General features: G+C 42.4%; 1 protein-coding gene across 1 annotated transcript in view; it reads left to right on the forward strand.

Annotated features, from left to right (window-relative positions):
- MARCHF11 (membrane associated ring-CH-type finger 11) overlaps positions 1-17,577 on the forward strand; it is a gene marked incomplete at its 5' end in the record, with an annotated part of 100,396 nt that overhangs the window by 70,607 nt on the left and 12,212 nt on the right. Inside the window, one exon of the mRNA XM_029941282.1 lies at positions 5,606-5,798. Within this exon, the coding sequence (XP_029797142.1) occupies positions 5,606-5,798 (193 nt within the window). The remainder of the gene's footprint in view (positions 1-5,605; positions 5,799-17,577) is intronic.

Below are 17,577 nucleotides of genomic sequence, written 5' to 3' on the forward strand. Positions count from 1 at the left end.
CTTTCTTTCTTTCTTTCTTTCTTTCTTTCTTTCTTTCTTTCTTTCTTTCTTTCTTTCTTTCTTTCTTTTTTTATTTAAATAGTTTATTACCAAGTTGGTCTTCATATAATACCCAGTGCTCTTCCCCACAAGTGCCCCCCTCCACGACAATCACCCCCTTCCCTTTCCCCCCTCCCTCCTCAGCCCTCAGTTTGTTCTCAGCATTCAAAAGTCTCTCATGATTTGCCTCCCGCCCTCTCCCCAACTCTCCCTGCTTTTCCCCTTCCTACGGTCCCCTATCATGTCTCTTCTGCTAGACCTATGAGTAAAAACATGTGGTATCTTTCCTTCTCTGCCTGACTTATTTCACTTAGCATGACTCCCTCTAGGTCCATCCATTTTGCTAAAAGGCCATATTTCATTCTTTCTCATTGCCATGTAGTATTCCATTGCATATATATACACCATTGATATATAAACCACATCTTCTTGATCCATTCGTCAGGTGATGGACTTTTAGGCTCTTTCCATGATTTGGCTATTGTAAAAAGTGCCGCTATGAACATTGGGGTACATGTGCTCCTATGCATCAGCACTCCTGTATCCCTTTGGTAGGTCCACAGCAGTGCTATTGCTGGGTCATAAGGGAGCTCTATTGTTAATTTTTTGAGGAGCCTCCACGCTGTTTTCCAGAGCGGCTGCACCAGTTTACATTCCCACCAACAGTGTAGGAGGGTGCCCGTGTCTCCACACCCTCGCCAGCATCTCTAGTCTCTTGATTTGTTCATTTCAGCCACTCTGACCAGTGTGAGGTGGTATATCAGTGTGGTTTGGATTTGTATTTCCCTGATGATGAGTGACACTGCTTGGGACTCCTTTTATTAGGAGCGTAGACTTGGGGGTGCCACAGTGGGCCAGGGAATGACTCACGGCTAGCATCCAGCTGGAAAGCTATTTCAGGAGACCAGAGAAGACAGACTTGAAGCTGTTACCAGGAAAAGTGTGCGGTGTCACTGCAAAACCAGGGTGTGCGCTGTTAACTGTCCCCAAAGCATAGTGGAATTATATAGTAAGGTGACCCTTGGCCAACACAGGTTGGAACTGCATGAGTCCACTTATACATGGATGGGGGGGATGGTAAATGCAGTACATGTCTGTGAATGTATTATTTTCTCTTCCTTATGATTTTCTTAAAATTTTTTCCCTCTAGCTCACTTTGTTATAAGAATGCAGCATGTAAATCACAGAGTAGGAGTCAGTAGACTGTTTATGTCATTGCTAAGGTTTCTTATCAACAGTGAGCTATTAGTAGTTAAGTCTGGGGAGATTCAGAAGTTATACATGGATTTTCGGCTGGGGAGAGGGTTGGTGCCCCAACCCCTGCGTGGTTCATGGGTCAGCTCTTTAAGAGCATGAACCTAGGAGCCAGACGGCCTGGGTTTACATGGCAGCCTTAGTCCTTAGTAGGTACGTAAACTTGGGCGAATTGTTTGACTTCTTTCTGCCTCAGGCTCCTTATCTTTAAAATGGAGATAATAGTACCTTCCTCCCAGAGCTGTTTTAGGGATTAAATGAGTTACTACGTCTAACGTCTTAGAAAAGTGCCTGGGGGGTATTGGCCCTACATATAACCATAGACTATGATGACTAAATTACTTCTAGTACACTGAATGAGGATGAACTTTCAAAGAGGAACCACTTGGTCCCACTTTTGCTAGAAGCAATACATTCAATAGTGTGTATAGAAGTGAGCATCTTTTCAGGAAGACAAAAGTCAAACATATTCAAATATGAAAGGAAATAAATCATAGCAATTCTTTAGAGTCAGTCTGCTCCTTGTGATAACACTTACCTTTCCAAACTTGGGAAGAAATTTAAATAAACATGCTTACACACATACGCCCATCCATCCATCCATCCTTAGTAAGTTTTAGAGGTGACACGTATGTTCAGCAAGCTGACAGATTCTGTTCAAGATTCAGAAGTATCTTACAGACTGGAAGTCAGGCCTTGGATACTTGGATAGCCTCGAGAGACCCATCCTCTATTTTTATTGTCTAAGCTAATGGTCCATTAACACAGCTTCTGGAGGCTAAACCCGTTAGATAATGTGTGCCTTCCAGGGCAAAGACGCCAGGTGGGTGTTTGCCAGTGGTGGGAAGCAGCATTATTTTTCCTAGGGGAAGAATGTGAACCTTCCCACTTTTTTGCATAATGGTAACAACAAGAGCTTTATATAATGGGCAAAGAAATTACCCAGATGATATCAGCGTTCAAAGGGAAAATCCCTATGTTCATAATCAGTTTAGTGATTTTGGTTTCAATAATGGCTTGCCCTTATTAGCTATTAAGTGAAATGGTGCTAATTTTAAGGTTCATCAGTATATGAAGAACATCGACACCCTTTCAGACTCTTTTGGCATATTTGTATTATCAGTGGACTGATATGAAACCAAAAATTTCAGGAAGACTATTATAGAGTTTGAGCAGTTTCTCCTTCTTTAAAAATAAGCTTCAAAAATCTCAACATTACTTATTATCTTATTTCTTATCTCCACAGCACAAAATAATTTCTCCCATAATAATAAATAAGCATCTCAGTGCATGAGAATTGAGAGTTATTCTCTTTTTTCCCCTAGCTTTCTGGATATAATTTTAAACACATTAATTTCAAACGGCCAGGTTATTTGAATTGCAAGCCATTTTAAATTTGGTGTCAACCCAACAAGTGTGCAACATCAGTGATTCTTATTCCTGGGAAGTCTGTCCATTCTCTCATTCTCCTTCCCTTCCAGGGAACGGTTAAGCTTCATGCATCAGAAGATTTCCAACGCAGGGCTTCTGGGTGGCTCAGTCAGGTGTCTGACTCTTGATCTCAGCTCAGGTCTTGTCCTCAGGGTCATGAGTTCAAGCCCTACATTGGGCTCTGTGCTGAGTGTGAAGTTTACTTAAAAAAAAAAAAAAAAAAAGCTGTCCAAATTTCCCCAACCCAGAGTGGCCTCTCAGCCTGTCTGTCACACTGACGGAGAGGTGAGCCACCACAATTTCCTGTGTCCCAGGAAACTCCTTAGCTTCATCCATCCATCCTGACCAGTTCACCAAAATCCAAGTGGTTAGTAGGACCTCACCACACATGCCTGTGACCATTATGTTTTGCTAAATTGGCAAGCAGGCAGTCTTGGATCAATTAATTACGAAGCCTAATTGAAACCAAATATAATTAATTGTACAATATTGAGCTGTCTAAATTTAACTCCACTAAAATTACAGAATGAATCTGGAACATAAAGGTTTACTGGAAAGAAAAGTAGGTATCAGTAAAGACCACTTTTGATAAATCCTTTTTACTTACCTCTGCTTACCCAAGACTCCTGCGATTTTGGCTTATGTGTTTTGAAACATACTGCTCACCATATGAATATCTCACACACACACACACACACACACACACACAAACACTTGCGTACCATTGCCTTATGGAAACTTTGTTCTATCTATCTGACATGATTATAAATTGATAGAGAGTAACATAATGCATGGAGACGTGATAGCATCCTTCTGGAATGAAAGACACTTGGAAGTATGTTCTATAAATAGCCTCCTATGTTGTTATATTTAATGCAAAATTTTAATGAGCCCCCAAACTAAACAAACACAACAAATAGTGACACTTCACACTTGTTTGGGGACACCAAATTAACAAAAAATTAATGTTTATTTATTTATTTTTGAAAGACAGAGCACGAGAGGGCTCTGCATTGTTAGCACAGAGCCCAATGTGAGGCCCTAATCCACGAATTGTGAGTGACCTAAGCAGAAACCAAGAGTCAGACACTCGATGGACCAGGCCACCCAGGGGCTGCTAAAATGTTTAAAATTTAACTGCCTGACAGTTTGAAATTAATAAGTCTAAAATTTTATTTCTATGGTATGAGAAGCCAGTAAAAAAAAAAAAGCTTCAAATACATGCTTGAAATAAATTGATTCATTAGTAGTGATAAAATAATATGGACTAATTTAATTATTGTTCATCCAGAATTGTAAAGCAAAAGCCATTTTTCAATAAACTAACCTACATATTAAAATCCTCAGAAATCCCTTTCTTATGGAATTCCGCCAAACTGTCGTTTCGTTCTAAAATTCTTAAAGGAGGGGCGCCTGGGTGGCTCAGTCGGTTAAGCCTCCGGCTTCGGCTCAGGTCAGATCTCACGTTCGTGGGTTCGAGCCCCGCGTCAGCCTGGAGCCTGCTTCCAGTTCTGCGTCTCCTTCTCTCTCTGACCCTCCCCCTCTCATGCTCTGTCTCTCTCTGTGTCAAAAATAAATAAAACATTAAAAAAAAAATTAAAATTCTTAAAGGAAAAATAAGTGACCTTAGAGAACTAAAGATTTCAGATGCCTTTTTATATTTAATCTTTAACAAATGTGGAGTTTAATAATATCCATGAATATGCAAGGTAAAAATGCATATTTAAATGTAATGTATAAATTATTTATGATGAGAGACAGAAGCAAGGAGGAAGAGATGGAAATATGGGTAGTGATAGACTTGCATTTGGGACCCACGTATGCAGACTTAAGGTAAGTAAAGAGTTTAAGGAAATATCAGATTTACCCAATGGATGCTGATTGTTCAAGCTCATTTATTTTTAAAGCTTATTTAAACTGTTTAGGAATTCTTCTCACAAGCCATATGTTGAACCGACAGAGCTTTTTCACACAGAATAAAATCATGCAGGTTGTTTTGAGTTTCATTGTTTACTGACAAATTATAATAGCAATCCTAGTCTTGTTTCTGTCTCAATTATACAAAAGGGAGAACATGACTAATTAATCCTTTCAAGTTGATAACACCCTTGAAAGACTTTTGATCATTTGTACTGTAAAATCCTCACAAATACTGATACTTAGGATACCAAATTATTCTCCCCATTGACGAGAGTGGTACTTACATGGTTTGTGAATTTCAAAGATATTCCATTTGTTTACCAATTCTAAATCTTGGCAAAAATGGCTTCACAGATCACTCATTAGATCATTAAAATTCAGTAATATCTGAGTATATGAAAGGCACCAATAACAGATAATGTACGGTTTTATAGTTCTCACATAATTCTAGTGTATTACTTTAATGACTTTTGAATTGATGTTTTATGTAACTTATTTGTTTCTTACTTTTTTTGGTTCTTGTTGCAAAGGCAAGAGACAGTCCCCCTTTTTGCAGTAGCCAAACGTGTTAAAGAGCAAAATTAGTTTCCAAATAGAGGAGACTTCAACACATATCTTCGGAGCGTACTTAATTTTGTGCATTCATGAAAGATAATAATGTGATCCCAGGTACTAAATATCCCTCAGCCTTCACTCTCAGTACTGTTATCTGGAATAAAACTAGATTAAATGTGCAGAATGGTGAATTACTGAAAATAATGAAGCTAAGGCAATTCATTAATCCTTATCTGCTTGTCTATTTTTTTTATAGCCGGGATGAAATGGAAAAATTCATTTGGGGGCTGATCCGATCGAAAAGCGTATAACATTATGAAAAGAAACACGGGGCTGAAAATGTTTTTTTTTTCTTTTTAAATTAAACGCAGCACCTTTTTCTTACATGCCTCTGTTTTTCTTTTAGTGGCAAAGCATTTCTATAACACTGGTTGAGAAAGTTCAGATGATTGCTGTAATCCTAGGATCCCTGTTCTTAATAGCGAGTGTGACCTGGCTCCTCTGGTCAGCCTTCAGCCCCTATGCAGTGTGGCAGAGGAAGGACATCCTTTTTCAAATCTGCTATGGAATGTATGGTTTTATGGATCTAGTGTGCATAGGTAAGCCCGTGACGTTGAACATTAACAAACTGTCCGTAATCCGTTTCTTGCAGCTATTTTATTTTCACCAGTGGGATCTGACGTAGAATGCTGTGGTTCACGTGATCTTGAGTCTCCAGTTACTTAACTCTCTGGGGTGTCACAATCTGGCCACTTTCCTCAAAGAGCATAGCATCTATACGCCTGAGTCGTCCAAAAATTTTAACAGGAAATCACCCATTTGAAGTGACTTATTTTGCAACGTAAAGGAAGGAAGAAAGTATTGGGGGTGGGCAAAATAAGGTCATTTATTTCTACCGCATGAGAGCCGATTGGCCCCCTTTCACCAAGCAGGGAAAGCCCTGACTGTGGTCTGTGCGTTTGCGGAGAGGACCGACAGACCTCTGGTGGTCTTACCTCATGGCCAGGTGCCTCAGATGCCTTGAGGGCACAGAGTGCTCCTTGGAGGGGTGGGGACTGGGGGTTAGGTTTTTCTTTCTCGCCTGTGCTTCTTTGTTTTGCTTAATAAATTAAGTGGCTTAGAAGAGAAAAAGAGCAAACATTTTGGCTGTAACAGATCCTACCAAAAAAAGGATATTTACACGTTTCTCTCCACTGATCTCTTTTCCCAATACCAAGGGAAAGTGGAAGCCAACGCACACAGCATTTATGTGGTGTGTGTGAGGCACCGCTGGTGCTGGGATGGTGTCTGGTTGGGGGCGGGGGCGGGATGTAGTGGGGCCACACGGCCGAGGCCCGAGGAGACTGTCCCTGCTCTGATGTGGTTGCAGCCTAGGGGCATGTAAAACGAGTGGAGAGAGGCAGCCATGGTTCATAGCAATGGTCCGACTGCTGCTGTTTAAGAAGTGCCCGTTCTCAGGCTCCACCTCATGTGGCAAATCAGAAGTTTCAAAGTTGGGTCCTCCCCTGCCCCCGTCTCCCCCCACCCCCGCCCTGCTCCCTGCCACTTGCGCATCATGAGCAGGCTGGGATTCTGAGGCACCCTGAAGCTTGTGGGGTGCTGGTTTCAGCAAATGGTGCAATTTGGGATCCAGTGACTCGGTTTCCAAGCCAGGCCTCCGCGGGGACTTATCAGTTCTGTCTCTCCATGTCCTGGATGGAGATGATGATGATGATGATGATAATAATAATAATAATAATAATAATGAAATAATAATCTGTAGTACACAGTCCTGAATAAGGGAAATAATGATAATAATCCATTGTTATTAATTGAAAGTTATAGATGAAAGGTATTTGAATAAGTCACAAACAGTAAAATGACTTAAATCATTTACATCAGTGCCTGTGCTCACTAGAGCCTTAATGTCACTGCAGTTTTAATATTGTCACTTTTTCTAAAAGAACTCTATACATTTTAAAATAGGATTAGCTGGAATTCCCTCTCCTTTTCTTCCTTCCTTCCTCCCTCGTCACTAGTACAAGACTAATAGGAATGAAAATGATCAAATTGCAGGCCAGGAAGGGAAAAAGGAGGTGGGGGGAAGGGGAAATGTCATGAATAATATGTAAACTGAGCAGATGCTGCCTGAATAATGGAACTAATCATGTATATGAACAGTTTGCATTAAATGTGACAATGCACTTGTAAGCATTAGGAAATGCTAAATCTCTATACAAATATACTCTCTAGGGTATTCCTCTAAATAAAGAAGAGTCACAAAACTGTTCTATAAATTCCTAGTAAATTCAGAGATAGATAGTATTCTCTTTCAACATAAATGTTGTACAATGTGGTATTCCACTGATAGGAAAAGGAAAGATGAAAAACAATGACACCATTAGGTTTCCAGTCGAACCTGGAGGGGAAAAATGTCCCGCTGACTTTGATTTCAGGACAGCACTAAAAAAGGACCGTATACTTATACATCCTGGTTAGGAAATCATTATCCTGGTTTTCTTTTCATCTTTTTTTAATGTTTATTTACTTTTGAGAGACAGAGAGAGGCAGAGCATATGCTGAGGAGGGACAGAGAGAGAGGGAGACAGAATCTGAAGTAGGCTTCAGGCTCCAAGCTGTCAGCACAGAGCCCAATGCAGGGCTCGAACCCACGAACTATGAGATCATGTCCTAAGATGAAGCAGGACGCTTAACCTACTGAATCAGGCACCCCCATTATCCCGGCTTCCAAAACTTGTATTTAGTGCTAAGTTACCTTATCTTAAATTTTGATTGCTAATGCCAATCTTTTAATCAAAATTATTCAATTTTGGTTTTAAAAGCATAGGCATATGGACTAATCATTTTTGGCAGAATATGGACATATTTGGGCTTCCTTTTTGAAATCTGGGTATTTGCCTGTTTTTATGAAGTCAAGTTCCTTAGGAACACAAACCAATCCTGGCTTACACTTTGGAGAGTGCATTTTTATCGACGTTTTAAATAATGACAATACCCATGGTTACATTTTGACTCATTAAATCCAAACCTCATCCTTGCAGGATTTATTTGTATTTTTTTGAAAAGTGTCAAAGAATTCAGATTGAACGACATTGTTCGTTTTCAGAGAGGATCTTATTTTTTTCCTCAAGAGATTGGGCAACAGCTGTAGCCAAGTTAGCAAATACGCACGCAGGCTCTCGATAGCCCACTGGGTCATAGCCAGGAACAGTTCTGCTGACATGGAGAATTAATTCAACTCTCTTCATCACATGTAGAAGTAACGAAGTAGATTACATTGATTATACCTCCAATACCCCTGACTGTAGGACTTAGAGTCTGAGTCAGGGTGAAAGCACGTTAGCATGTGGAATCCAGTTTGCCGGGGGCGGTTCAATAAATATTTATCGAGAACTTTCTTTGTGTCAGACACAGTGCTAGGTCCTGGGAATACAAATCAGTAGGTCACTTTTCTGCCCCCAGGGACCTCCCAGCCACACAGGAGGACAGGCATGTCAGTAGGCAATTGGAATCCAGGGGGTGTGTATACGATTCTGGAAGTAAGCCCAGGAGGCGGGCAAAGCAGGGAGCTGGACTGCGGGGATGTTGTGAGCAAGGACGGGTGGCTCCAGGCAGATCTCACCGAGAAGTGATGGCCAAGCAGGCTGTTGGATGAATCCATGCTTGGCAAGTGGGGAGATGGCCCCTTGCCCTGGCTAGAGGATGTAAGATTGGTTGGCTTCCTTTTCAGAGGGCGTTAAAGTACTTGAAAACGTTCCCACGTTCCTGTTTGCCCGAGTTTTTCAAACTTGTTTATACCTCAATAAGAAGGCACAGACTGGCAGCTTCAAATATGTTTTGTTTAAAAAATAATTCGGGGGGGGGCACCTGGGTGGCTCAGTCGCTTAAGCGCCTGACTTCGGCTCAGGTCATGATCTCGCAGTTTGTGGGTTCAAGCCCACGTCAGGCTCTGTGCTGACAGCTTGCTCAGAGCCTGGAGCCTGTCTTCAGATTCTGTGTCTCCCTCTTTCTCTGGTCCCTCTTGTTCATGCTGTCTCTCCCTCTCTCTCAAAAATAAAAATAAAACATTAAAAAATTTTAAAAAAAGAATGTAAAAATTTGAAGGAAATGTGTTTACTCGGGGAAATTTGTTTACTTCTTTCTACACACAGTGGGTTTGGTTTTTGCTGTTATTATGATTAATTCATACATTTTCTGCTCTCCCGAGATTCAGTTTTTTCTTGCTATTAAAGTCTTGAATTTTCTCCGGGGTCTAGGTGCTCTTATCATTGAAATGCCTGGATTAGGGCTGTCCAGTAGACTTCCTGCAATGACAGAGATGTGTATCTGTTGTCCAACACCACTGACACTAGCTATGTTTGGCTGTTGAGCACTTGAAATGTGGTTTGTGAGAAAGAGAAACAGAATTTTAAAGTCAAGTGTATTAAGTTAACTTAAATTTAAATAAATAGCCACATGTTGCTAATGGCTATTATATTGGACAGCACCAATCCTAGAAGATGATCCAAATTGAATGTGTAAGAGTTTGAGTAACACGATCCCCATTGCCTGTATAAACAAGTTGTATTTACTAAATAACAAACTGGCTCTGTGCCAAGAGAGATGGAGAAAGTAAGAATGAATTGAAGAGGATTAAGAGAAGGCATTAAAGGTGAGAGAGGGGTGGTTGAGAGGTAGACAGAGAGACCTAAAAGGGAAATGTGTCTTAAGGAGATCGAAGTACAAAAAGATACATTATATTTTACAGGGGGAAAACTAATATAAAGGATTTAAATCAGTAAGATGTTTTAGCTTGGACAGTAATTTTAGAGACAACAGTCAAAGCTGCACAGTGGACAGAAGAAGGTTATCAAACCCGGAAATGAAGAGCCAATGCATGGTGGAAGTCTTTGGAATCAGGATTTGGTTCTTACCTCCATACTTTGCACATTGAGAAAATAGAAGTCTATCGCTTCCATTGATTGATTCAGAGGAAGCTTGTTCCACAAGAGGAATGCATTTAGTAATGACTGAGAGTCAGCCATGAAGACAGGGAGTCATTCGATGAAATTGCATCTAAAAAATGAGGGCAGTAGTTACCAAGTCATTTCAGTGTCTGGTAGAACCTGATGAGTTTCTTGTCGAAGTGATAAAATAAACCTAGAACCCAGTTAGTGGAATTCCTGAAATGGGGTAGCAGTGCTGATGCTTAATCTAATGAACACTATAAATTAGTACCAGATCCATGTCTGGAATATGTTTTGATCTTTCCTGAGATACCAATGGAAGAGCTGGTTATTGTACCAGATCCATGTCTGGAATATGTTTTGATCTTTCCTGAGATACCAATGGAAGAGCTGGTTATTGTTATAAAATTAAGGGTGCCTGGGTGGCTCAGTCGGTTAAGCATTTGACTTTGGCTCAGGTCATGACCTCACGGTTCGTGGGTTCGAGCCCTGAATCAGATTCTGTGCTTGGAACCTGCTTCGAATTCTGTGTCTCCCCCTCTTTCTCTGTCCCTCTCCTGCTCACGCTCTGTCTCCCTCTCTCAGAAATATTGATAATAAAACATTTTAAAAAAATTAAGAATGTGGGTCATTTTCTTCTTTTAAAAAAAATTTTTTTACCGTTTATTTATTTTTGAGAGACAGAGCAAGCAAGCAGGATGGGGCAGAGAGAGAGACACACAGAATCCAAAGCAGGCTTCAGGCTGTGAGCTGACATCACAGACCCCAATGCAGGGCTCAAACCACAAACTGTGAGATCATGACCTGAGCTGAAGTCAGATGCCCAACCGACTGAGCCACCTAGGTGTCCCCACTTTGTTCTTTTAAAAATTTTTCTTAATTGTCCACATAGCATAAACATATACATATTCAAACCCATTTTATGAATATATAAAGTTTAAAAAAAGACTTATCCACACTGCCCGTTCTGCTATGTCATTCCCTTTGCAGAATGGTCCACTCCTCTCCATGTGGCCACTAGATCGCTTTCATTAGGCTAAGATGTATATGGACACATAGACACATAGGTATTTTAGTATAAGTGGGATTTTACTATTCATATTATTCAAAAATACTCATTTTCATCCAACAACATGATCTAGAGATCTTTCCCCATTAGAATGGATGTGCAGCAATTTACTTAACTTTTCCTCCACCCATGGACATTCACGTTGTTACCAATTTTTATCTTTAAACACAATGCGGCCAGTCAGCATTTCTGTATGCAAGATTCCAAGAAGTGCAAAGTCTGAGTTGAGTAATAAGTACCTGCCCTGTTTTGGCTCTCTAATTTTGGCTTTACCGATTTACACTCACCCCAAATATATGAGAATTCTTGTCTTCTCACACCTTGACAAAAATAAAGATCCACTTTTTGACATCTTCAATTGGTAGTTTGAGCTATATTTAATACCATTAGAGTGCTTTCCTTAATGTCTGTCTTATAACTATTTAGGTTTGTGGGGCAATCTTACCTGAGAAATTAAGAATGGCCACACGGAGCCATGCTCTTGTCCTGCGTGGCATCTTTTGGGATATGGGCAGGGACATGGACTAGCTCTGCTCTCTACATACTCCCCTCTTCTTTCTGCAAATGATATCAGAAGATGGGATTGGGGTCAAAGATCGCTGCGTCTCAAAAATCCCCACATTCCCCCCGCACATTTAAGAAACTCGAGAACAGTTTCTTCTGTCCATGACACCATGAACACTCAAGGAGTTTCACTTCTCCGTCTGTCTCTTTTTTTCATGCAGAAAGTGCTCCCAGAAATTGATTTAAGGAAATTTGCTTCCCTCTGTCACTTGGGTCTGTGGCTAAAGTACTGACTCTGTGATTGCTTGTTCCCATGTTATTCTGTTTTGCAAATTAAAGCACAGAAATACAGAGTGGAGGAAACCCACAGGTGCCCGCCAGGAACTAACAAGCCCTCAGGGCTCTTTGAAATAACGAAATAACGGATAGTATGGTAGCTTTTGTTGTCCTGCTTTTGAAAACTGCAGAGGTGAGGCCGTTTTTAAAAATAACCTGTTACATACTTGAACAAGGATCAGATCAAAATATCTTCTCCTTAATCTGCCAATTATAGTCAATGCTGAAAAAATGCTCCTTCTGCAGAAATTTCATACTCTCCAATGTAAGATTTTACTTTCCTCTATTTTAAAAAGTTAATTAAAAAATACATATGAATTCTTGTAGTTATTATTATAGCCCTTTTTTTAAAAAAATCTGTTTTTCACAGTAGGTGATCTGTCTAGTTAAAGGTTCTTGGGCACATACAAGAAAACTATGTCGAGTTGGTAATGTATTCACATTTCATTATAGAATTTCAAGTAAGTAAATACCACATATTGCTAGGGTCTTTGATTGTATTAGAGACACGTGTTTATATTTTTAAGAGCCAAGGTAACATTTCTCTCATACTTTCAATACTGCTTCACGGTGCTATTGTTTTCCCAGGCAGAGCAGCTAAAAGGGACACATGACTAAACTTTTATTGACTTGACAGTTAAAATGTACATTTTCTAAATCTGTAATATTATATGAAGAAAAGTGAAGAGTTTTGACCAAGACTTTCAGGATAATCAAACTCTTGGTTACCACAAATGAGTTCTCCCCATTGAGGATGGCCAGCCGTCTATTTGAATTTTTTTAATGTTTATTTATTTTTGAGAGAGAGAGAGACAGAGCACCAGCAGGGGAGAGGCAGACGAGAGAAAGAGAGGGAGGAAAAGAATCTGAATCAGGTTCCAGTCTCTGAGCTGCCAGCACAGAGCCTGACGCAGGGCTCGAACTCATGCACCTAAGCTGAAGTCCGATGCTTAACTGACTGAGCCACCCAGCGGCCGCACCAGTCGTCTATTTCATGCCAGAGTTGTTTCTTTCTGAAGTGATGCTTTTAGGGTTTCTTTCTTCCTGTGGCTTTTTTTCAACAAATATAAACCAATTAGTATAAGCAAAGTGTAATTAAGAAAGTAAATCAACTGAGGAAAAAGAATTCTAATGCATTCCAAGCAAAATATATAAATGACTGTTGGACTATCTCTTGTTTAAAGTTTTCCATGCTCTCTGGCACTTCACAGCATGATTCAGAAGTTGACACTATTTCCTAAAGCATTTTAGGTGAAAAACAACATGTTTACTCAAAGAATTCGAAAGAAATTAGGATTGGAAGTTGGAATGTGCCATAATTCAGAGCAGGAAAAAAAAATGAGTTTGCGGGAGACCACACGAGAGCCGTTGCTTCTTAGATTGTCGCACAGGGTCATCAAACGTACAGATGAGTGGGTTTGAAAAAGAAATTTGGGCAACGTTTGTAAATGTGCAGCCCTTGGGTCCTTGAAGAGAGACAAAATATTTATGGATAAATATAAAATCTATCAAATAGTTTCGAGTGAGAAATGTAAAATTACCAGGAGGACAGTCACGGTCACCACATTTTCAGGGCCGTGTAGGATCTGTCCCGTGCAGAGGGGTGGAGGCGGCCTGGTGGAGCAGGAGCCGGGATCGCAGGAGCCGGTGTGATGTGGGAGGGCCTGCTCTGTGAGAAGTGGGGGCCATGGCTGTCAGCCGCCCACAGGCCCCACAACTCTTAGGGCCACAGGAGCAGGGCAGCCCCGCCCCATCCAAAACTGTCAGCAAGTTCCATCATAAGACTCCAAATATATGTCGATTTTTTAAAATCACAAAACACTGGGAGCCCACATCCAGCCTTTCATGGCACTGCATCCCTGTCCCCACCACCACCCTCACCGAGTCCGGGATCTGAGCTACCGGAATCATCCCGGAAAACAGAGCTTTGAACTTCAGTAGGTCTGCATTCAGCCAGGCAGTGGGGCTGCAGAGCCTGGCTCAGAGCCATGGGTGGAGCTTTGGGCTGCGGAAGGCAGAGTGTAGGAGGCGGCGCTGCTTTCCTCTTCCAGAGTTTCCTAGGAAGCACTAATGTGGAAGCATCTGTGTGAATCATAAGGCATGTGAAAAAAAAAAGCAGCTCAACTTAAACACTGTTTGGCAGAATAACTAGGAAAGTTGACTAGCCCAGTACTTCCTTTTTTAATCTTCATATCACAATTTTCCCTCCAGACGGAAAAAGACCATCAGCCACCTCTGTTCTCAAGACATGCTTCCATTTCCTGATCTGTAATTTGAGGATCTGTATCCTTCTAGTGCTACAATTTGGCCACTTAGGAAACACGGCGCAGCTGCCGATGCACGGAGGACAAAAGCCTCCTTCTCTTGCCCAGAGCCCCTCTGGCTTTCTCTTCAAACTGCCTTCCAGGCGGAGGGGTGGGTTCTGAGGTCCGCCAGGCTCCCCGGTCCGGTCCGTTACTGCTGCTGCAGCCACGACCGCTATCAGATTTGCATGCTCTGCTAGCTTGATTGGAATCATTTCTTAAATAGAGTAGAATTCCTTTATAAGCATCGATCATTATCTCCTGAGTGCAGAATGTCTTAGGAGGCATCACGCTCCCAGGAAACGCCACAACATCGGTTAGAGTCTAACGCAGGAAGGAGCCCATCCTCCCACACCAGTCCCGGCCTCCAGTCGGGTCTGATCATTTACTTTCTGATTTCTGAGGTCAGGCCCCTCAGAGGGAGAGGCAGAGTGGTGCTTTGTAATTCAAAATTGTTAGAGGAAAACCAAATCTTTATCTTTTATATGCTTCACAAAGTATGCCATCATTATCGCTTTACTCTGAAGGTACAAATTAAAGGCTTTTCTATGCCTTAATCATACTAATGTTTACCAATTTCTCTAAAGATTATTATCATAGTTGGTTATCAGAGATATTGCTGCCTTTAAAACCCCAGGAAATAAAATAGAAAGGAACTTGTTTTTTTGCTACTAGCCCTTCAATGCTGTGCCTGAAACGGACTCTCAGGGGGTAGAAAATACAACCCTTTGCCTTCCTGTCCTTTTTCCCCAGGCTCTCTGGGGGGAAACATTGACATAGTTAGCAGAGCAACTGACCAAAGATGCTGATATTATTGACTTCCATTTCCTCTGGAGAAGATGCGACCCTTTCACCCATCTCTCTCAACTGGAGCCCATTTAGCCAAATGGCTACCAGGCATCTATTGAGCCAACATTTGCTGAGTGTAGACTGTGTAGGTATAAGCCTGGAATGCAGGATACAGTTATTAATCGTATGGGTCTGCTGCAGTCCTTGATCTAAGAATGGTCTTCACATTTGAAATGATTTAAAAAATATTTAGAGAAGGTGATTATTTTGTGGCATATGAAAATTACATCAAAGATAAATTTCAGGGCCCATAAATCAAGCTTCACTGGAATGCAGACAGATCCATTCATTAGGGGCTGTCGATGAGTAGTTACCACTTCGTTATTGAGAGAGCATAATGTTCACATAGGCTAAAATATTTCCTGTCTGGCCCTTTCCAGAAGCGGTTTGTGTAGCCTGGAATGTAACGCGCTCCCTGCTCTCCAGCTCCTGGAGAGGCCAGGGGACTAAGCTTTTGAAATGCAACATGAAAAGTGCCAGGAGACAAACGCATGTGAGAGTAGGTGGGGGAAGATTGGTTAACTGCACTTGGAGGCAGCTCTGCCTATGGGGAGGAAGAAACCTTGAGTTAAATTTTAAAGAAGAGCACGAAGGGGGCCAGAGAGAGGCAGCTGCCTGAATCTGTTGATACACGAAAACGTGTATCTTTGAAGACTCCTATGTAATTTGGTGTGACAAGAACAAAAGATGCTTGCTGGAGGTAGCAGCGCGGAAATATGGTTTGATAATCGAGAGGGACCCTGTGGGTGGAGCGTGGGTTTGGGATTGAACGTGAAAGCCCAGAGAGCCCCTGGAGGTGGTCTGCTGCCTGTGACTGGTCAGCTTGATGGTGAGGAAAGGACCCTGATAGCAGGGGACGTTGAAGCGGGTAGGGGAGTGTGGTGGGCATGCTGGGAAGGGCAAGAAGATAATAATCCAAGCAAAGGCCTACGTTAGGGCTGATAGGTCCCTGCCAGAATTCAAAGAGGTTAATCACCGGATAACAGCGATCAAATCAATGGAGGTAAGGGTGGAGGTCAGGGCTAAGGGAGAGGGGCCACCAGGTGTGATTCACAGAGGCTGATAGGTAGATGGGAGAGAAAGATGATGAGTTCTGTTTGAATATTTTCCTTTTGCCAAATTTCTGAGGAATCCAGTGGATATAGGGGTCTGGAGCTCAGGATAGAAATGTGAGCTGGAGATTTGTATCTGGTACTTGAAGCCACTGTGCAGCAAAAGCTGATCTGGGCAAGATGAGCAGCACAGAGACATGAAACTCAGGCAGAGAGGTGTGAGACGATCTGCCGAGACCGGAAGACACAGCATGGGGACGAGGCTGAGGGGGGCTTCAAAAATGAAGATCAGCTGCAGAGGGCTTTGGAGCATTAAGACCACTGGGCACGACGGCGCGCCCCCCAGAGGCTGGAGCAAGTGTGCCCCCAGTCTTCGCAGCCATGTGGCTCTGTAGTTTTACCCAGTAGGGATGAGCAGCAGGTGCAGAGAGGTGAGCTCTGAGGCTGTGCTCAGATGGGGTTTGTAACGGAGAGTTGCAGACGGACAAAGCAGCAATGTCAACCTTGCCTTTCACCCCCCCATCCCCCCCTCCCACCCTGGCCTGGGAGAGTGTTACAGGCTGGGCTGTGCTTTCTCGGTGCTGGGGAAGGAACCAAAGCCAGAAGGAAATGGCAGGTTGGGAAGTCTTCAGGAGGTGGAGGAGGATGCACTGAGATTAAGAAAGTGGGTAAGAAGCCCTGGAGGGTGGTGGTCCACGCTGGGTGGGAGAGTTGCAAAGCTCGCTGTTGGAATGGTTTCTGGAAGGGAAGGGCCGCGGGCTGAAGTGAGGAGGGCAGCAGAGGGCAAGGGTCATGTACCTTAGGTCGGGTCGTCCACATGGGCCTGATGTCCTGTGTGTTGAGGGGGCTTAGGGGAGCCAGAAGCCAGGGGACAGATCATCTGTGATGGCTGAGAGCAGCCGAGGGCCAGGAGGTAAAATCTCTCGTGGCTGCACCACAGACTCGTGTGGCCATGCATGTGTTCTGTGCAACTTTACTCGTCCTTTTGTGTGACTTTACTGTTCTCCAGAAGAGTAGTTGTGGGAATTTAAATACAAGGAGGCTGACATATGGCTGCGGCAACCATAGCGAAATCTAAGTGGGTCCCTAGGCCAGTCTGAGATAGGACCAGTACCGGGGCCTCCTCGGCGGGGGGACAGGAAGATTTCCCGGGTGGAGAGATCAGAGTCGATTGTGCAGTAATGGGAAGCAGGGTGCAAAGAGGCAGCCCTCTTCACCTAGACACCTGGAGACTGTTTTTCAGAACCTCTTTAGGGAGCCCTTACTTAGGACTATTTTGCAGAGAAGAACTTTATTAACTGAAGAGAATGTGAATGTGA

This window comes from Suricata suricatta, chromosome 6 (genome assembly GCF_006229205.1).
Source record: "Suricata suricatta isolate VVHF042 chromosome 6, meerkat_22Aug2017_6uvM2_HiC, whole genome shotgun sequence".
NCBI classification, from domain to species: Eukaryota; Metazoa; Chordata; class Mammalia; order Carnivora; family Herpestidae; genus Suricata; species Suricata suricatta.